Source organism: Plecotus auritus (assembly GCF_963455305.1).
Source record: "Plecotus auritus genome assembly, chromosome: 6".
In the NCBI taxonomy this organism is placed as follows: domain Eukaryota; kingdom Metazoa; phylum Chordata; class Mammalia; order Chiroptera; family Vespertilionidae; genus Plecotus; species Plecotus auritus.
In genome coordinates, this window is record NC_137773.1 from 127,799,158 (window position 1) to 127,821,721 (window position 22,564).

Here is a 22,564-nt window from a genome sequence, read left to right on the forward strand (position 1 = left end):
CCACTGTGTTTGTTTAAAAAAAGGAAGACTAGTCTGGGGAAGGAAGACCTAATCTATCATTTACTATGTAATCTATCATTTACCATGTTTCTCAAACTCCCAAACTCAGAATCTACACTATGGACCGGAATGGCAAGAAGGAGTCTGATCAATGGCCTGTGCAAGGGGATCGTTGGGGAAAGGAGCTCAGAATACACAACGTGTTGCCCACACACCAGCTTTCTCTGCACTGCTGAAGCTGCCCACACTCCACTCTGCGACCAACCTCAAACACAAATGTGCAGACAGAAGCAGTTTTGGCAATGGTGCCTTGTTCCCTAGGGGGCCTGTCATACGACCTACTTTGCAGCTCTGTGAGGTCTGCTTCAAAGACACAACAAACTGAAACTGAGAAGAAGCCATAGACACTTCCTACAATGAAAACCTCTAGGGGGCTTTTCACTACTGCGATGAGGTTTACTCTTATCACTTGCTGTGTGATATAGGAGCAGATTGATCCAAAATGTCACCTGCTTCAACCAAACACTGACAACTGGTTTTAATTTCCCTTAAAAAGGGAGCAGGGGTGGGGGGAATTTGTTCAATTCTGCAGAGTTGGCTAATGTCTAAAGACAATCCTCCCAGAAGGTGCAAGACATTTTATCACAGCGTGGAAATAAGGGGAGATTTATTATGATTACTAATGCTATTTCCGTCAATGTCTTTGAAATTCTACTTAGATTATTAAACCTTTGAAAATCATTACATTACATCCAGACTCTGCCCCTCCCTGCGACAAGGGTACTTTTGAAATTAGAGGATCCTGATGTCACAGGTAATGATGTATTACCAATAATAAAGTTGCAGGAAAATCTCTCCAATAAAAACCAGTTGGGAAAGACAGAACCCATTTATCTTACTTTCTCTCCCAGTTTTATGCCCCAGGATAAGACGTCTGCTGCACAGAACCATGGCCGGGCTCTCTCCATTCGAGGAGCTGATGGTGCCTGCTCACATGCAGCAAAGTTTAATGACTTGTCACAGCTACTTAAATTTCCCCCCTCAATCTGGAAATTTATAAATTAGAAGATTCTTGAAAGAAGACTATTTTTTGAAGAGATATGAGACAAGTGGCAGGTTCCAAGCATAGGAATGGTAGGTACATCTCAGGGCATTTTGATTTATGACACAGGCATTCAGAGTGGTACCTGAAAAGAAATAAATTGCTTACTGTTAACCCAGATCCATTTGTAGGTAATAAATGGGCATGCTCCTTACCCATCAAATAATGGCTCTAATGCCCTTCAACATCGGGGGATGAGGAATGAGTGTCACCCTCTGTCCTCTGCAAGATAACCCATTTCTGTAGGAAGATCTTAGCCCTTCACCTCCCAGCAAAAGGAAGTGTACGTGGCTTACTTACCATGATGTACGACGCCCTTCAACCCATGGATAATAGGATCCAGCGCAGAATTGTCCCTTGGACTGACCTACATGTAAAGGAAACATGATTGGTTAAATCTATTCTGGCATCAGACACAACAGTCTCAGTTTAATCTTCTAAAGAGAAGGAGGGGGAAATAGATGTTATCTAGCAAGCTGCTTAGGTCTCACATATACCCTGGCTCTCGCCAAACATAGATTTATGGCATAATAAAATCAAGTGAGGAAGTCTAAATCAAAAGAAAGAAACTTCTCAGAATACACGAGAACAGGAGAGAAATACCATAGTCCTAGCAAAATTTAAAAAAGCAACAGCAAGACTCTGTCTTCCTCCTTTATTTTATTAAAAGTAGATAGACCCTGATCGGCTAGCTAAAGTCATTGAAAGTCGTCAGAGAGCAATCCATCACTGACGAATATTTCAATGCCTTATTGTGATTGTGTTTATTTCTTTTCTTTTAAGAAAATGATCTGTTCCCTGCCAACTTACTCTCCTTCTAAGAACCCTGTTCTCCTATGTCTTATCACATACTACAAAGGGCATTTCTAAGAGTCACTCAGAGCAGGAGAGGTGAGGTGAGAGGAGAGGAGAGGAGAGGAGAGGAGAGGAGAGGAGAGGAGAGGAGAGGAGAGGAGAGGAGAGGAGAGGAGAGGAGAGGAGAGTTCGAAGAGACAGTGTCTCCCACCTTCCTTTCCTTCTGGGGTTTTTAATCACCCCATAAGCCAAGCCTCTTTGATCTTGACCCTCACCCACTCTTTCCCTTAACTTTCTGATACTACTCAGCATAAATTCTCATTCTTGCCCTTTCTAGAAGATTAAAATTCCACCAGCATATTATAATTTTGGTTTTTAGGTATTTTCTTTAAGACACATTGAATATTTATTTACCAGTGAAATGAAATGACTGAAATTTGCTTCAAAATAATGCAGGAGTGAATAGTAGGGGAAGTGAGCAGAATATAGATATAACAAGACTGGCCACCCATCAATCATTTATGACCTTGGGTGATGAGTATTGGATGGATCATGATACAATTTTCTCTACTTTTGTGTATGTTTAACTTCTCCCAAATAAAGAGTTTTTCAAAATCCATTATTTGTGGCCAGCATAGCTCCTGAATTATTTTTTCAGGGAAGGTATGTACTTTTAATCCACTTTTAACATAATGAAGTTGAGATATTGATGAATCTTTCAATGTGCAGCAAGCCTCAACTGGGTGTTTCCTAGTTACCCAAAGGAACCCAGGGTCATCTTAGGTTAAATTTTAAGGTAATTTAAAAGTGTCTACTCTCCTTCCCCACTTACAGTCTCCCTGCTGGGCTGCTGCTCCCGGTTTGCTCTTTGATGATAACCTGTACTTCACACATTTCTTTTTTTCTTCGGCTTCAGCAGTGGTTCAAGCAGTGGTTCTCAACTGAAGGCAATCTTACCTATCTCCCACTCCCCATCCCTAAAGGGGACATTTGGCCATGTCCACAAACACTGGTGGTTGTCACAAGCAGCAGTGGAGGAGGAGGGGCTACTAGCATCAAGTGGGTAAAGGCAGGGCTGCTGCTAAAAATCCCATAATGCTGAGAATGGGCCCCCCACCCCCAATAGAGGTATTCAAGATAACAGTGTGGAAGTTGGGGTGGAGGAACTGGGTTAGATGCTCTATAAGTTAACAGTGATTATCTGTTAATGTCTGGTTCTTTGGGTGTCATTATGTATGGTATTATGTTTATCCTATCTAATAAAAGAGTAATATGCAGATTGACCATCACTCCAACACACAAGATGGCTGCCCCCATGTGGTCAAAGATCCTGCCCCCATGTGGACACAAGATGGCCACCACAAGATGGCCAGCAGGGGAGGGAAGTTGGGAGGGACCAGGCCTGCAAGGGAGGGCAGTTGCAGGTGATCAGGCCAGCAGGGGAGGGCAGTTGGGAGGGACCAGGCCTGCAAGGGAGGGCAGTTGGGGGCGATCAAGCCTGCTGGGGAGGGCAGTTAGGGGGGAACCCAGGCCTGCAGGGGAGAGCATTTGGGGGGTACCAGGCCTGCAGGGGAGGGCAGTTAGGGGTGACCAGGCCTGCACGGGAGGGCAGTTAGGGACAAACAGGCTGGCAGGGGAGCAGTTAGGCATCAATCAGGCTGGCAGGGGAGTGGTTAGGGCAGCCGTGGGCAAACTACGGCCCGCGGGTTGGATCTGGCCCGTTCGGCTGTTCTATCCGGCCCGCGGAGCCGAAAGAGTGGAGGGTTCTCTTGCTCTCCCCTCCGCTCCTTTACTTTGAATTTATATTAGTTCACACAAACACTCCATCCATGCTTTTGTTCTGGCTATCCAGTCCAGTTTAAGAACCCATTGTGGCCCTTGAGTCAAAAAGTTTGCCCACCCCTGGGTTAGGGGGTGATCAGGCTGGCAGGCAGAAGCAGTTAGGGGCCATCAGGAAGGCAAGCAGGCAAGCAGTTGGGAGCCAGCAGTCCTGGATTGTGAGAGGGATGTCCGACTGACCGTTTAGGCCCGATCCTACCAGGATCGGGCCTAAACGGTCAGTCGGACATCCCTTGAGGGGTCCCAGATTGGAGAGGGTGCAGGCTGGGCTGAAAGACACCCCCCACCCCTGTGCACGAATTTCGTGCACCGGGCCTCTAGTAGACTAATAAAATGATGTGGGATTTGGTCCTACATAGTAAATCTCTCTCTGAAACTGGGCTTGATCACGCGACTTGTTTTGGCCATTGTGATGTTAGCAAATGTGATACAGGAAGAGGTTTCTATAGGACTCTAAGGGGTTTATACTCTCCTGTTACTCTCTGAAATCCTGAGATTGCCAGGTGAACAATCCCAGGCTAGCCTACTGGAGGATGAGAGACCACATGGAGCAGACACAGGCAGACTCAGCGAGGTTGTCCTAGACCCACCAGTTCATCCGAGACCACCAGCCACAGAAGAACTTCAGTCTGCAGAGACCAGTCAAGCTGACCCCGACGGGAAGACCTGACCAGCCAAATGGGAATCAAGAGTAATTACATAATTATTGTTTTAATTATTTGGTGTCATTTGTTACAGCGCAAAACTTAGCTGTTAGAGTTTCTATGAGTGTGTAGAGTTAGAGGATAGGGGACAGGCTAAGATTCAGTAATTTTTGTAACCAATACACTTTGCTTATGGTTTGTCCTCAAGGTTTCTCAGTGGAATTCAATGTCACAAGACACAGCATCTGCTATCAACCTGATCAACTCATGCGCTTCTCTAAAACTGAGTCACCCCCCTCTCCAATGGGAACATTTCAGAGATACTCTGATTTCCCATCCCATCTGCAGGGGAGTATTTTGTATTTATAAGGACCCTTAAGTGCATTTAGTCTTATATGATAATGTGAAAGCTCAAAAATAGTGTTCCCAATCCCCCATGACTACACCTACTGATCAAATCTGTAGCCCATGCAAGAGGGAAATAAGCAGACCACAAATCCAAGTTCAATTTCTGGTCACTTCTGACTACAGTATTCCTGTGCCTGATTACTCAGGCCTGGTCTCATTCAAGCTCAAGGGCCTGACCCTAGATTCAAAACAAGCCCATAAATGGAATGCCTCCTGCAATGCCCATTCACCTCCACTACCTCCACTGCTAATTTATGTGGCTGGGGTTGAGAAAATGGAGATTATTGGCCGGTCAAGGTAACTTAGCAATAATACTAAGCTCATTCTCTAGTTGATGTCTTGGTTGCAAAACTCAGGGTGAGGATCCAAATAGCATGCTCATAAGTGGATTTGTTCCAGTAAGGCAGGACCCTAACTGAGAGTAAATGTGTAAAGCTCAGGGTATAAAGCTGAGTACAGATGCAACATTCAGTAGGGGTAGATATGATTAGGAAACAACTTGACCCAAACACTCAAATTTGAATCAATGTCAAACAACAGCAATTTTATCCCTGGACTTCTCAGTGCACTTAACTCTAGAAGTAGTACCTACTTGAGTTCAAATTTAAAAAAAAAATAAATCCAAAGTTATGTTTTATTTGACATCCGCTCAATGTCTTATTATGCTACTCCTTTTCAAGCCACATGAGGCGCGTTCCTGGCTCTTGAAATTTACTTTCTCCCACTTTAAGATCAAAGGAGTTATGCAGCAATGCCAAGGAGGCAGCGATTGCACAAATGATGGACGAGGAGAAATAGACACCCCTTTCCTGGCAGTCAGGTGCTCTCGCTGCAAAACTCAGGGTATAAAGCTGAGTTTCAGCGCAGCTTACATGACACTTGTCATCTTCAAAAAGGACGGCACACAAATGCAACCTAGGGCTTGAGTTAAAGCTTTAAAGTATGTTTAGATAGAACCAAAATCCATTCGGACATAAGCCATACAGGAAACCATGACATGCAGTTTTGGTAAAAGGACAAGTGTATATAAATGCTGATGAAATCTAAACTTCATAAAATTTTCTTTCCAAATAATAGCTCACCAGAAGGGTTCAACCAACTATCACATTAATAACCAAGTTATCAATAATCTCTGAAGATGTGTCTATAATCCAGGCTCCAGGAGGGCCTGTGTTTATTCATGCTTGAAGCAAAATGAAAGGGAGGCCAAAGCCCTCTCAGACTGCACGTGCCTGGGCTCAGATATGCACTGCCATTTACTTTTCCTGCCCACTGTGCCATTTGGCCCTTGACTGGGATCCTAATAATCTTCAATCTATCAAGTCCTGGCCATCTGCTAAATAGGACGTCCAAGACAACCTACTTGCCTTGATTCCGACATCGCCAGCTGCTCCTATAGTCCTATAAACGTCACATCCAGCCAAGATCCTCTTGTGGGAGGAAGGATTTATGCCTGCTGCGGGTGATGGCTGCACCATTAGCCATGGCTGCAGAGGATAGGGACAAACAGCAGGACCGGAGACTCCGCACGGCCTTCCAGAATCGCAGAGCCGACGATCTGTCCTCGCTGATGGTTAGCAGGTCACTGTGCTTTTAGAAGCTAAGTGTCTGATCAGGACAAGGGCCAGCACTTCTCATCAGATCGGATTTCAGATCTGATTATCATCTCCTGAAACTGCTCCTTCCTCGAAAGCCACGTGGCCAGGATGCTGCATCCTCTCCCATTCTCACTTTAACACCTTGGCTACCATTCACCAGACTTGGGTTCAAGTTGCTGTTAAGAACTTCCTGGCACAAACCATTTACAACTTGGCTATGTTCACACCCCTGCATTTCAGTCAGACCTTACTTGAGACAGAGCACAGTTTCCTTTGTTCATAAATTAAACACTTGTCAATCATTTAGGAAAGGTGCCTATGTACAAGAAGGAAATAATAGCATAAACCATCAACCACTGACCTATACTGACAGCATTGTTCTTTTCTTAATTTCCTTTTTTTAAATACTCACAAATATGATTTTCCTTCTTCTCTCACTATTTCTGAAGCATAAGTTTCTTTTTGTCCTTTTGGACACTCAACAACATTTTCTCTTCTCTCCTGACATAAAGCAGAATCAGAGGGGTTGGGGCACTAAGCATCGAAAAACGCCCGGAATAAACTCAGAGAAGAGTGAGGTGTGCCAAGAGTGGGGCATGGCCCGGAAAGCTGGGCCGTCTCAGGAAATGAAGGATTGAGGTCTTCCAATCAGCTAAAGGCAAGCAACCAAGTGTGGACTCCTGGCCAGGAGGCTTGGTCTAACTTCCACTAATCAAGTTCCAGCATGCACTTTCAGCCTGGTCCACAGATATGCAAAACACGCCAGAGGCAGCTCACAGGAGATGGAGAGCCTGTCAGAGTACACGGTACGGCGATCCTCATCCATCCTAGGCACTTGACACACGCTCTCCAGGGCTGGTTTCCGCCCACAGACAAGAAAACTCCAAATTCCTTAGCCACGGGACGCGATTAATATGAAAAGGCAACATGATTATAACTGCTAATAGCATTCATCCTTCCCCATTTCCAATGGAGCTTGAGCACAGACACCCTTACTCACAATTAACTCATAATATCAGTGGAAACTAGTCAATGCACAAGTTACTCATCTCCAGAGAATCGAGATTCGTGGTCAGAGAAGGCCATGAAGGAAATGAATTTAATGCTCCTGGTCTACCGAAACCGACCATTCTCTAGTCCTCTGCCCCCACATCTCCAGCCCATGAGGGTATTGTTTAATTCTCAGACTCGGCTGGGAAGAGCCTACTGCTGAAAAACACACACACACAAAAAAAAAAACAAGCCATGTGGTGACAGTGAGGCCCACCTGCCAGCACTGGGCTCGCCTACTGTCAATACAGGCCATTCTCATATGTTCACCAGGATCAAACTGTCCTGGGCTGGGTGTACAATGCTGTTTCCCCTGGCTTTATCCTAGCCCTCACTTTCAAAGCCAAAGCAGGAAGGGGGGTGGGCAGGCTGGGGCACCTGGCAAATGAAACTCTCACAGGGGCCCACATGGTGATTTCCATCCTCCTTTGTCTTTCTAAGGCATCATGCTGAGGGCCAGGCAGGTAGTGGGAAGCCTTGTCACAGCAGTTCAAGAGCATCTCAGACCCCACCTGCACACCCCTGCCAGGCCATTCCAAGTGAAGAAACAAAAAGGAAATTCTAACTTAGCAAACTACAACCTAGAGTCTTAAGCTACAGTGCAAACCATTTCACACAGATATTGTCATGACCTTTGAATAATAATATAAAAAGCACTCCATCTGGGGGAGCCTGGGGCAAGAGAAGCTTATTTCAGGTTCCAAGACTCGCCTGAGTTTCTCTCTATCTGTGTGGCGATGTGGACAGCTCTTGCTTTCTCTCCTTAATAACCCGGCCATGCACTGAAAAGCCCCAACAGTATCAAAGGCTTAGGGGAGAAAGCAGAGCTGCTTGGCCACACGTAGCAAGTGACTTCAACCAAAACACATTAGACGTGAACTCTCACCCTTGCCTTTTCATTCCCCCCAAGCAAAAAGCTGCTCAGGGCACTCCGTTTACAACAGACTGAGAATCAAAAAAGCACTGTGTGAGGACTGTTTTAAATCTCCACCAGGTATGCAGTAAGAAAAATATCAAGAGACCAGGCATATAGGATCAAAGGGGTCACTGGATTGATCCTTCTCTTGAAAAAAATTTTTTCATAGCAGCAGTTGGGTCATCACTCAGGATACAACTGAAGTTCAGTAACCAAGCATCCAGATGGCATTATGAGGGATGGGGAGGACTATGTAAATATCATGTAGTATCATCCTATATAATAAAAGGCTAATATGCAAATAGACCGAACAGCAGAACAACCGAAACAACCAAAACAACCAAATAACCGGTCGCTATGACATGCGCTGACCACCAGGGTGTGTGTGTGGAACATGGCGGGCATTGGCCATAGTGGGATGGTGGAGCAGGTGAGCGGGGGCGCCAGCGGGGGCAGCTGGTCGCTGCCATTGGGGTGAGCCTCAGGTGGTTATTGAAAATTCTTAGCTCCCACACACCGCAGTCCTGCCCAGCCCTTGCACCTGCTGCCAGTGCTGGCCCTGCTCACACCCGCTGCCACTGCCAGAGCAGCCACTTGCACTCATTGCCAGCGCCCAGCGACAGCCCTGATCGCTGGGTGCCATCAATGGGTGTGAATGGCAACTGCCAGCCCCAGTTGCCCCTCAGGGCTTCTCCACCTCCCCCTGTTCCTGAGGGGAGATCAGGGCCAGCAGCCACCTCTTGCACCTGCTGCTGGTGCCAGGGCCGCCACTCACACCCACTGCCAGTGCTGCCCCTCTCGCACCTGCAGCCAGTGCTGGAGCCACCACTTGCACTCGCTGCCAGTGCCTGGCACTGGTCCCGATCGCTCGGCATCATCAGCAGGTGCAAGCAGCAGCTACTGGCCCTGATCGCCCCTGAGGGCTTCTCCACCTTCCCCTGCTTCTGAGGGTCAATAGGGGCAGCAGCTGTCAGCAGACAGGGGAACAGGGGCCACAGTGGGAGAGGCCTGGTGGGAGTGTGGAGGATGGGCCGAGACCCGCCCCTGTGCCTACCTTTCAAGGTTCATGAATTCATGCACTAAGCCCCTAGTCCTGTATAATAAAAGGCTAATATGCAAATTGTCCCCTTGGGAGTTCGACTGACCGGGAGTTCAACCACCCACTATGACGTGCGCTGACCACCAGGGGGCAGCGCAAAACGAAAGCAGGAGGAAGGAAGGAAGGGGAAAGGAAGGCCCCAATTGGCCTTGATCACCAGCCAGGCCTAGGGACCCTACCCATGCATAAATTTCATGCACCGGGCCTCTAGTATATAAAATATTAAAACAACCTTGCTTTTTCTGATAGTTGTATAAAGAGGTGACAGGGATAAAATGGTATGGTGTCCTTAGTTCAAATCACATGAACCTAGCTCTTAGAACCCACTCACAACTAATATTCACAGGGGGCCCACCGTATGCTGTGGTGGGCTGATTAAAGAACTCTCCCAGGATCCCTTGCTCCAGGTATTCAAGTCCCATGTAAGCTCCTCCCCTGGAGGGTGGGCTGATCGAGTAGCTAACTTTTAGCCAGCAGAACGTGGCAAAGGCAGAGGGAAATCACTTCAGTGATTAGGTTACAGGAGAGTCTAATCTCCATTTCACTGTCTACTCGGCTGACACACCATGGTGAAGCAAATGGCCATGCTAGAAAAGCCCATCTGGGAACTGAAGGGAAACTGAGGTCCTTGAGCAACTGAATTCTGCCAACAACCCGAGTGAGCATGGAAGCGGACCCTTCCCCACCTGACTTTCAGGTGATACCCCACCCGGCTGACACCTGGCCTGCAGCCTCGTGAGAAACCAGGAGGCGGAGGGCCCACAGAAACCGTGGGATGGTAAATGTGTGTTGTTTTAGCTGCTAAGCCTGCAGAAATGTGCTGCACAGCAATAGATAACCACGTGCCCCCCCAAAAAACTGGGCACCAGGATATGATACCGAACAAATCAGTGTTCCTCCTTCAGAGCTGAAAGTGCAATTTTAGTTCCCACAGAGGGATGAGGGCCATGGCTCCCACGAGGAGTCCACGCCTCACCATTTTCCTTACTCTGGTGGATCAGCTATTAAAAGTCGATTCCAATCCTTATGAATAAACGCTTACCCCTGACATACCTGAGCTGCTATGTTAATTCACAGTTTCTAGAGTTTGAAGGGACATGATATGTTCAGAATCCAAGTTCCAACTGGGAAAACGTGGCAAAAATAATGAGCAAACCCCAAATGATGCAAACAGACATCGGTAATTCAGGGACAAAGAGCTTTAGTAGCTGTTGTGTTTAAACAAACATAAAAAGACAATAAATTACAGCATCAAGCCTTCTTAATGAAAGATGTCCCTGGGCAAGGTGTGTAGCAAAATGCATTGGCGTGAGCAGCTGTGGTTTCTAATTCATAGCAACCAAGCTGAATGCCAACTAATTACACACCCCAATGCCTTTTTGGGAGGGGCTCTCTGCTCTGTGCTTGCTGCAGTACCGCATGACCGCTACCGTACGATCGCCTCTGAAGATTGATGACTACGTATCAATCCGCTCTCCCAGGCAATACCTCACAGGGCTTCCTCTATCCAAAACCACGCTCACGTGAGGACTCCGGTGCCTGATCCTATTACTATAAGGGGGACTTTAGGTCCCTGTCACTGTCCTTCTGAAATCAACCCATTACCTCACCGAAACATTCCACTTCATCCACTGACAAAGCAATGAGCAATGTTTTCTCTCGACAACCTTAGAGCCATCTGAGCAGCTGATTTAAGAGCCTTTGGAAAGCAAGGTCGGGGGGAAGGGGAGGGCTGTGGGGGACACAAAAAGCTTATGTGGACAAATGTCTTCAAATCCATGAATTAGGGAAATTCCTTGCAAGTAAGTGGCAGTCTAAACAAATGCCGGGCCACCTCCAGGAGGATACAGATTAATGCTAACTGAACGGCTCGGCTTTGCATTTAAAATGCACCTGAGTTCAACAGAGGATAAAATTAAATTGCAAGGAAGAAAGACAAAATCTTTCCCAGCAGGCCCTGATTGATAGAATGTGCCACTTGTAGCGGAACAAAATGGAAAGCCAGAAAGTTTGTTCCCAGCCATCATTGCCTCACTGGGCCAACTTTCTCTCCTTTGAGAAAATAGTATGATTTCTTCATAGAGCATGTAGTCTACTAACTTGTGCTCGGCAGCTTTCAATTCCTTTAGCAGCTCGGTTGGAAGAAAACGGCCCCCGCGCGGGAGGTGTAGGTAACACTTAAGCAGGCAGAAGCTTATCTTATGAAAGCTGCCTGCGAAGGCAATCGAGAGTTAAGTCGCTCCTTAGGAAAGGAGCTCCTGGAGTTCGGTGTGATGAGCTCGTTTTGAACAGCCACTTGGGTAGGTGAGACCAGTGTGGTGGGGAAGTGCAGTTCCGGAAACCAGGCTGGTAAATCCAGGTTAACATCTTGCTCTTCCACTGGACAGCTGTGTGCTCATGGGGATGTACCCTGACCAGGAATCCAATCAGCAACTCTTCGGTGCCCAGGAAGACACCCCCACCAAATGAGCCACACCACGCAGGGCCTCAAAGTTATTTTTAAGTTACTGCCTGTGTATGACCTTCTCAAGATTGCCAGGTAACTGGCTCACATGTAAGTTGGTTTCATTAAGCATCAACTCTAAGATGCAGGTCCTTAAAATTAAAAGGATCCTCCTATAGACACTGAGGCCCTGGATGAAATGAGTTGTTATTTACTTATTATGTTCATTCTTAATTCAAGAATACCATAAAATAGTAAAGTGCACACATCTTAAGTGTACAGCTGTATGAATTTGCTCAGATGCAACCTCAGTCCAGATGGAAAACATTGGCAGTACCCAGAAGCCTCCAGTATGCCCCGCCCCCCAGATGATATCTCCCTATAAATAATAATGGAACCAGTCTCCTGTTTTATCTGCTTTCACTTACCACTGCATCTCTGAGAGTCATCAATGTTCCAGGTAGCAGTGGTTTGTTCTTTTTTACTGCTGCAAATGATCTTACCATATGAAAATACCATGATTTATTTATCCATCGATTTGTTGTTTTATTGAAAAATTATTTCTCTTCCTGTCATATAAACTATCACCATGATGCAGTTATGGGAAGGTCCTCAGCCAATAGAGCCATCAGAAAGGATGCCACGTTTCAGGAATGCAGGACGTACAGAAATGACACTGAAGATGAACTTCATTCAAATGGTACCAAAAAGGCATGGCCAATACCATGATAGACTCTCATTCTGTCCCATGACCAGAGGAATCAGCGTTATGGTCAAGTGCAAGGACTTTACGAATCCAGCAGACCTTCAGGTTTGAGTTCTATCTACCTGCCTGACTGTGGGCAAGTCACTTAACCTCCTTGAGATTCAATTCCTTCAACTTTGAAATAAAGACAGCATCAATCACCTCTTATCACAGTTATGAAAACTGATACAATGACCCACACACTGAATAACACCCCAACACACTAGTTATTACTGTATTATAACACTGCAATATACATTGAGTGGCCAGATTATTATGATCTCTGAATGCATAATAATCTGGCCACTCAGTGTGTGTGTGTGTGTGTGTGTGTGTATTAGAGGCCTGGTGCATGAATTCGTGCATGGGTGGGGTCCGGCCAGCCTGGCCAGGGGGAGGGGACATGGGCGGTTGGCGGCCTGCCTGCTGGTCGAACTCCTGGTCAAGGGGACAATTTGCATAATAGCTTTTTATTATATAGGATATGCACTGAGTGGCCAGATTATTATGCATTCAGAGATCATAATAATCTGGCCACTCAGTGTATATAATATAATATGCTTGGAAAATTTATTTCAATACATGCAAATCATGATTAGCTAATTAAAAACATCACAGTAAGCTTCTATGTGAACAATCCCCTTACTTACATTCCCTCCCACTATTAGAAAATACCTTGGGTCACTCAATACTGTGCCTGGTACAGTAACACTCTATAACAGCCGTGGGCAAACTACGGCCCGCGGGCCGGATCCGGCTGTTCTATCCGGTTCTCTTGCTCTCCCCTCCGCTCATTTACTTTGAATTTATATTAGTTCACACAAACACTCCATTCATGCTTTTGTTCCGGCCCTCCAATCCAGTTTAAGAACCCATTGTGGCCCTGGAGTCAAAAAGTTTGCCCACCCCTGCTCTATAATCTAAGGTGGTTTCTCAGACAATAAAGATAAATTAGTATCAATGACTTCAAGCATATATGTAAGTGACATGCTAATTCTTTCCTTTGGGCTTACCTGTAAGTGAAGCCCAAACTGAGTTTCAGAGTCTTTCCTCCACTATCAACGATTTTTCATAGAGCAGTAACCCACCTGGTTATATCCCCAACCCCCTGAAAACCTGTTGATATTACTCAAAACTAGAGAACAAAGTTTTAGTTGGGAATCTGTGTCCAAAATGACTTTTTTTAGTCTCCTGAGGGAAAGGGAAATGTCTTGTTTGTGACTTCCAGTCATTTGCAAGTGTGCAGAAGATAAACCAGCAGAAGGTTTATCTATGAACTTTAGATACTCTGTATACCACCTCCCTGAAACCAGAGGGAGATTCAAATCCTCCCTGGTTGGAGGTCAGGCCACTGGGACACAGAATAATGAGGATGTAGGACGATAAAAGAAGAGACATACTATGTGATGATGGCCTAAAACTCTACCGGCTCTGAAAATGCTATGTATAACTGAAGCATTCGGTTGAGTGCCATTTTAGCAAGGATATAGCCACTACTACCTGCCCAAGAGTATAAATGGCCATATTTACTTTCTGTTTAAAAAATAGCTTTTAAATTAACTCAGTATCCTTGGAGTTCAACATTTCCTTTTTGTTTCCTACTGAGTTTCTTATATAACAAACAGTTGAAGTGCTTGGAATCATTCGGCTGCTCCAGATTGGAAGGAGGAGAATGAGACTCAATAATAGCACAAAACCTCATGAGTTAAAATAGTGACTCCAAATCAAGCTGCCCCGTGCTGATGAGCCACTTGTCAAAGGGGTACAGGCATACTTGGCTAGAGTAGTATTCTTCTGGGACAGCCTATCAAAATTAATACTGGGCATGCTCATTGACCCGGGAAATATACTTAAAAGAGTTTATGTGGAGAAAAACCTTGGGTAAATGAAAAAGGGCACACACATGTGAATACAACACTTTGGTATTATTCATTACCGGAAAAGATTAGAAAGAACAACAACAACAACAAAAATAAAAATAAAAACACCCCATTAATAGCTAAGAAGTTATATAAAGTATGGTATCATCTGTTCACTGTAACACTATAAAATGGTTAAAAGAGATAAGGAAAAGCTATATCTACCAACATCAAGACATGACTAGGACACATTATGAGGGTCAAAACCCTTTATAGTAGTTTCATCCTATTTAGGTGATGCAATTAATGAAAGATTTTAAAACGTATGAGAGTAGATAGAACAAACATCGCTGGTTCCCTCCGGAGGTTGGGATCAAGGCATCTTACCTTTCCCTTCTTCTTAATGGACCCCCATGCTGCTTGAAATTTGTACAATATAATTATGTTTAGAACCAGAAAAAAAATTAATTGCATTTACCAAAACATTGTGTTCAAATACTGATAGACCTGTATATATAAGTTATGATAATACTTGTATACACATCAAACTTGATGTGTATATTTTGTGATTTTGATTTATGTATTTTTCAAATTTGGTATATTTGTATCAAATCTATAAACGATAAAGGAATTAAGCCATACACGCCTGTATTACAGCAAGCATCTGGCAAAGACAACCCAGGGCCAGTGAGGGCATAGGCTCCGTGGTTCCCACTGTGTTGCTGTCCGACAGGCCAGAGGTTGTCAAACCAGAGCATGCCTTCTCCGTGGCTGGGAACAGACCGCAGTCCCACACCACTAATCTCTAATCCCCTCTCCTCCACGTGGGCCTGGATGGGGAAGAAAATGCCCACAATGAATAGCTCTGTCGACATTAGGGAGCCTGGCCTCCCCGTGACCTGGCATGGAGAGCAGAAAATGTGTTCCCAAACAGGCCCAGGCTGAAATCAATGCTCATCCTGTAGCTTGAGATGCATGTGGTCCTTTATACTGGAAAGGGGTTTAAGGAGACAGGGTCCACTAAAGGCAGGGAAGACCTGAAGAGGGACACTCAGAGCGGGTGTCAGGAGAGTCACAGCAGCAGGTGACGAGTTGACAAGTGACCCCAAACTGGAGGAGCAACCTCAATGTGAGTTATTTCTCTCTCCGTGTCCCCAAGGACCCCTCATTGTCGACATGAACACACACACATCGTAGGGACATAGCAATGTTTCTGAATTTCCCTGGTGTCAGTTACAGTCCCTCCCAATTCCCCAGCAGGCCCTGGGCAAACCTAGTTCAAACTGATTTCTGTCATTGCCCCTGCACGCCCAGGCAAGATCCTCAGAGGACCATCCCAAATGCTAACCACAATCTAATCTTCTTCAAAATAAGAACAGTTAGTATCGTAGTACCCACTGGGGAGTTATAATGCGCCACACGCTACTCCAAGTGCTTTACATTCACTCTTTCATTTTGCTTGCAACAACCCTATGAGGTAAGATCAAGTAATTATTCTCATAGCACAGATCTGGCAACGAAGGTTTTGTGAGAACAAGTAAATTGCCAAAAGCCACAGCTAGAAAGTGGCAGTGTAGGTTCCAAACCCAAGGTCATGGACTTTCTGGTACAACCTAAGTCAGTGGTCACCAACCGGTGGTACACGGGGTCTGAAAGGTTGGCAACCGCTGACCTAAGCCATTGCCTACATCATAACTGCGACACCCCAGGTGCACTCTTCCCCTCCCAGGCCCCATGACCAGGTTTCCAATCCTTCTCATTCTTAAGGATGGCGGGAGCCACCAAAAATCCTTTAAAAAGCCATCCAGGTTCACACACACACACACACACACACACACGAAGGCTTTACAGACAGATATGCACAAACAACAGGTGCCCTAATTATTGTAGGGGAAACAATATTTCAGTGGAACAATTGATATTTAAGGGGAAACAGTAACCAGGGTGAACAATATTTCAGGAATGCCATGGTGAAAAATGACAGGTTCTCTCAAAGTTCACCGTGGGAAAGGCTGGTCTAAAGGATTCAGAGCAACATTCAGAATTCCAGAAGGCAAGGGCAATGTCTGTCAGTGGGATTTAATGTCCCTCCAAGGCAAGGCACACAATTCCACTGGAGGGCCTCTCTAGAACAATCTGGAAGGATAACGCCTTCAATATTATTCTGCATATACCTTTATGAAGGGGCCAGGCTCTCACTCTGGCTCCGTGAATGTCGCCTGTGTAAAGCTTCCAAAACTAGAACCTCCTCACAGGGAGCCTTACAATCTCCGAACCAATGACATTGCACAAAGCACCCCGCTCCATCCGCACAGCTGGCCCCCAGCAATTCATCGGGTAAAAGACATGCCTCCTCAAGCTCAAAGTGCACATATTCAGACACCATTCCAAAGATCGTGCATAAACTATTTTCACTGATTATAGAAGACCTACCAATTTGCAGCCCCTGAAATTCCCACCAGCAAGTACTGTGTACATACTGAAAATGGGGAACAACTGAGAAGACAAATGAGCGCCCATGCACTTAGAAGTGTGGCCGGATTGCACGGAACAGACACCTGTGTTCTGCAACATCATTTACAGTCTAGAAATAGGAAGCTATACAAATGCTAATGGGCTGTGCAAACGCTATGCACTGTTGGTCCACTTTGCACACACCCAGGTCCTAGCTCCCCGACACCCTTGTGAGGCAGGGCCGAAGCATCATTCTATTTTTAGCACCCACTCCAGTACCAAGCCCGCTGACGGTACTGAATAAATCTCTGCTGAGTGGATAAATGCCTTCATATGATGGAGGCATAAAGGAGTGTGTACTCATTCTGCTCTCAATGCAGTAACGCTGGGGGGAATATTCAGGACCTGATTCTGGAATGTCAGATGCAATCCATAGTGAAATAAAATCAGTCACTGAGCACACCGAAGTTAACAGGGTGTTGGTCACGAGTTGGCAGTTCAGTGGCAAGTAATTCTTTTTGCAAGTGGCTCTTTTCTTGTCCCTTCTCTTTCAGCCAGGGTCCAGTCAGGAGACAAAAATCACATCAGCAATTTGAATGTTAAGAATTGTGAGCAAGTCAAAGGTGGTCAGCTAACACAATGGGAAATAAAGAGGGTATAAGGGGAATAGGGAAAGCAAAGGCCACTACCTCAGGAACAGAGAGGGAGTGAGCAAGAATGAAATTAAGAACTCAGAAGAGGACCCTGCCCACGAGGTTGGTATTTAGACCTTTTTAGGGAGGACATGGGTATGACGGGACATGCAGTCCAGGCCAAGGAACCTGCCAGAGGGCATGGGCTGACAATGACCCAGGGGACTGGCCTGGCCTGGCCACCCTGGAAGACGGGTGTGTTGGGTGGTGGAGAGATTAACACATAAAATGCTAAGAATGTAGGTAGCAGCCTACCTCATGGTGAAGAGAGCTGCTGGAGTATGTGGCTGTCGCTGTCGTGAGTGTTGCCATCGGGCCTCCCTACTGCTGATCTGCCATGCCACGTGCCCACAGACACAGGCAAACCCTCACCCTGGCAGTGCCCTCCATCGACAGAGCTTACCACTGTGCCAACTACCAAAGGAGACGTGTTTACAGGGCTCAGATCAAATATCACAACAATGGGCAAAGAAAGGTAGATCTGAAACTGGGAGACAATAAATGGCTAAGTGGCATGCTTCCCATTAGAGTTTGAGTGAGAAGGTGGGGATTGCCACTGATTTATCATCAACAGATACCAAAAATTATGTAAGGCACCGACTCAAAGTGTTTTCTCTGTAACAGGAGAAGTAAGAAACAGTAAGTACTTAGTACAATGCCTGATAAGAGCAGGTGCTCAGTAAGTATGCAGTCAACAAATGAGTAAATGTTCTTAGTGTCTTACCTTTGACCATGACTCTGGTTAGTCTGCCAGATTCTGGAGGGAATGTCTGATCCAAGAAATTGTATTTTGCACACTTACTTTGTTACAAGAGCAAGTTTTCTTAACATGTAACATATTACTCAAAACTCAATACACATGGAAAAAATCTTTAGAGAGGTCTTGACCCATTTTATAAAAATGGATAGCCAAAATAAACATTTATTTAAGTTAATATAGGTTATCGCTTGGAACTGAGATACATTTTGGTGCAATGTTAAAAGGCTGTCTGTATCACCATATGTGCTGCAGCAGTATTTCGTACACGTGCCTTTATGGTATAAGCATGTCAGTACACCTTCAGTGGCCCAGAAACCTCCTTTTTATGAAAACAAGGGGACACAAAAATCTCCACTGAAGTTTGGAAGTAAGTAATCATTTTACAGAAATATGCTTCCTTGTATAAATGCTCTACTACACAAATCATTGGAACATCAGACTCCCATGATGCACCTAAGAATCTAATTCTATTGACAAAATTTTTATTGAGACATAATCCAGCACAGTCATGTCCACTGTGAAAGGTGAGATATAAGCAACCAACGCCTGGAATTTCTATTTTTACCACTAGCTGTTTCACATTGCTCCTATTCTCAAAATTAATTAGAACACCTTTCATTTGTAGGTAAGAGAGATCATGGTTTAATAATGTATAGGAAATTAAGTACTAAATGCTGAGAGGAGCCTGACATCGATATTTCTAGTGAAGATAATCAAGAATAGAGACAGCTAACAGTCCTCTTTTCAACAATATTCTAATATTAATATCAATTATTAAATTCTTCTCAGAAAACCACATGGACCCTTAGAAAGGAGACCGGGCATAAGTTGTATACCCGCCCAAAATTCAGTGCTACAAACAGATCAAATTAAAAAGATCTTTTCCTTACGAAATTTCCACATCCCAGAACCATGCAACTCAAAACATCAGTATCTATCTCAGTGCACAGCTGTTTTACTAAAGGTATTGCAGAGGACCAAGTAAAGTCAGAACTAGGACCGGAAGGGAATCACACTGACACCCCAAGCAAGACCACACTCGGTCCTGGACACCTCGCGGAGTCTCCCCTGCCTGGTCTCACATTCCTGCCTAAGGTGGGGCTGTCAGTGCTTCTCTGTCTAGTGTGTGGTATCTGCTGAAATGGTCCACAAACCTGCTACCTAACCCCAATGTTAGAGTCCACCTAACATTTAAGCAGAATCACCCACATGAGCCAGTGGCTCGTCCCTGTCCCTCTCTAGATTCCATTCTGTGCCCATGATGACAAAAGCATAGAGGTGGTAGAAAATCTGCCCATATCACCTCCTTTTCAGTTTTTAAATAGAGAATGTGATTTTACCTGGGTAAAAAAAATATATACATAAGGAATATAATTAGACTCAATTAATTGGAAAAATCTGGGAATTCTAGTTTAGATACATGATGACAAAGATCGGTTACTATGACATAGCCTTGACGTCTATAAGAAAAGTAGCAATAATCCCTAAATTTGTGACTATTACTTCAGAAAGTCATTGTACCAGAAACCCTCACATTGAAGCAGAAATTGCACCTGCCATGTTCACTGCTGTATAATAAGCAGATAGTGTAATGTTCATGGAACGATTATTAAGTGAATGAATTAATAAACCTCAGAAGAGACCCAGTTCCAAAATGATGCGCGAATGATGGACGACTTGCTACGAGGTGACTGAGTAGTTCCACGTTATCTCTAAAAGTCATAATACACTGAGTGGCCAGATTATTATGATCTCTGAACACATAATGATCTGGACACTCAGTGTGTGTGTGTGTGTGTGTGTGTGTGTGTGTGTGTGTGTGTGTGTGTGTGTATTAGAGGCCCGGTGCATGAATTCATGCATGGGTGGGGTCCAACCAGCCTGGCCAGGGGGAGGGGACATGGGCGGTTGGCCAGCCTGCCTGCTGGTCGAACTCCTGGTCGAGGGGACAATTTGCATATTAGCCTTTTATTATATAGGATATACACTGAGTGGCCAGATTATTATGCGTTCAGAGGTCATAATAATCTGGCCACTCAGTGTATGTGTGACTGTAGACCCTCTACTGCCAAAACTGAAAATAATTGAATCCACCCAAATTAAGTAGCTACCAGGTGCTCTCTTAAGCTAGTTTCTTATCCACCTGGACATAACTCCACCAGTCCCTTCTCCAGATGGTCTTCCCAGAACCTTCTGGAGTCTTACATGCCGCTTTAGGCAAGTGAACTCACACATTTCCAAAGGGAAGTCAACATCAAAATGAGGCTTTCTATGCTGAGTCTGTACCTGGAACTCTTCCCTCTCCCATTGGCAGTGCAGTTTTATAGCTGTTGGTTTTAGGTGTCCATATCAGAAATTCATTTGCAGTATGATAGTTAATGCTAATCTTGAATTTCCTCAAATTTTATTTGCTGAAAACTAAAGTCATGTCAAAGCCTAATAAAACTATGACAGTAATTAACCCAACTCACACACCAGAACATTAACGTAGCTCTCTTCGGCCAATGCTAATACAGATGCCCCAGAAATACAATGAATTTTCCCACCGACAATGACTACGGCATGTTATTTGCCTTAGTGAAACTCTAGCCATAAATTTCAGTGGACAACGGTTTCAGCCCTCCAATTCCACTATAATACTAACATTCCTATATTTATCAACAAAAAAATACAGGTACTCCTAACTCCAAAATGACCCTGCTTCTTTAACTGAGGTGTTTCCCCCTAAACTATAGTTAAAGAATCATTTCTTTATAATAATCATCATTAATCAAGACGTGTTCATTGCAAAAAATTTAGAAACTACTTATAGGTAAATAAGAAAAATATCAAAATCTAAGTTTTATCCTATCATCTGGATATAAACAACATTAATATTTTGATATATAGACTTCCAGTCTTTATTCAGTGCAACATCCAATCACTGTGTGGCAGCTAGTATGCTTAAACTCCTTATGAGAATTATCTCATTAATTTTCACAATGACCCTAGGCAATTGATAAAGTATTGCCATTTATAGATAAAGAAATCCAGGTGTACGGATGTTAAGACTTGCCAAAGGTCAACAGAGAAGTCAGATTCCCAAGTGTCCCCTACATTATCCTGTTCCCCAATGTATTAAAAGTATATGCATATGCATAAACATTTCATTTTCAGGTTATTAAATATTTTTCAATGTTATTTAGTAGTTGCTTATAATTCCACTGCACAGATAGACCAAATGTATGTAACCCATCCCACTGTTGGAATACATAATTATTTATAAGTTTTCACTATTAATTTTTAGAGTTTGAGTGAACATCTATACAGCTATGTGCATTCATATTAATTTCCTTAGAATAAATTTCTAGAGTTAGATATTTTAGATTTAAAGAAATCTGCAAAGCTCTAGAGTTTGGACTCAGATGGCCACACTGGCACAACACCCACTCTGTTCCTGATTCCACTCCCGTGAGCTGTGTACGGGAGGTCCATCCTAATGAAGCGTTTGTTTGTGTGACCTCTGCTCCTTACCAGAAGCAACCTAAGGAAGTCACAGAGAATCATGCTGAAGTCCCCGATTTCAAATGGTCCTCAATGCATAAAAATACACCATCCACAGTTCTCCACTGGGCACGGACACTGTGAGACAGTCTAGCATGCCTGGTGCACACCCGGTATGTCATCAGGATTTACTTAGTGAATAAACAAATCACAAATGAGGAAAGCCAAGGCAATTACCAAGAGAAATACAATTTCCAGCTAACAATGGCAAGGCCTGAAAGCCCTTTAGGTCAGACTTCTCGGGATCACGTAGATTGCAACTTAATTTGGCTATTAGAGAGGGAATATGGAATTTCCAAAGCTGTTGCGACTTCATGTCCAAATCTCACATTTGGCTCACAAAACAAGGCATCACAGGGTGGAGAAGAACGGTGCTCCACAATGATACGGCACCCGAGCCCAGGAGCTGCTAAAACAGCACCATGACAATGTCCTTCGGGCATTTATAATAATAAGAAAATCCCTGCAAGATTCCAACCTGGGGTTGTCATAAAGTGCACTTCGTGTTTGGCAGAAAAAACAACAATGCACCCGAGAGTATAGGCTGTGGTGTGGTGTGTGCCCTGAAGCCAAGGGCAGCATGCAAATGATAACCCGAGTGAGACAAACATGCCACA

General features: G+C 44.6%; 1 protein-coding gene across 1 annotated transcript in view; it reads right to left on the reverse strand.

The window, feature by feature from the left end:
* PTPRG (protein tyrosine phosphatase receptor type G) overlaps positions 1-22,564 on the reverse strand; it is a 696,636-nt gene that overhangs the window by 145,644 nt on the left and 528,428 nt on the right. Inside the window, exon 6 of the mRNA XM_080675721.1 lies at positions 1,403-1,469. Coding sequence (XP_080531847.1) covers positions 1,403-1,469 — 67 coding nt within the window. The remainder of the gene's footprint in view (positions 1-1,402; positions 1,470-22,564) is intronic.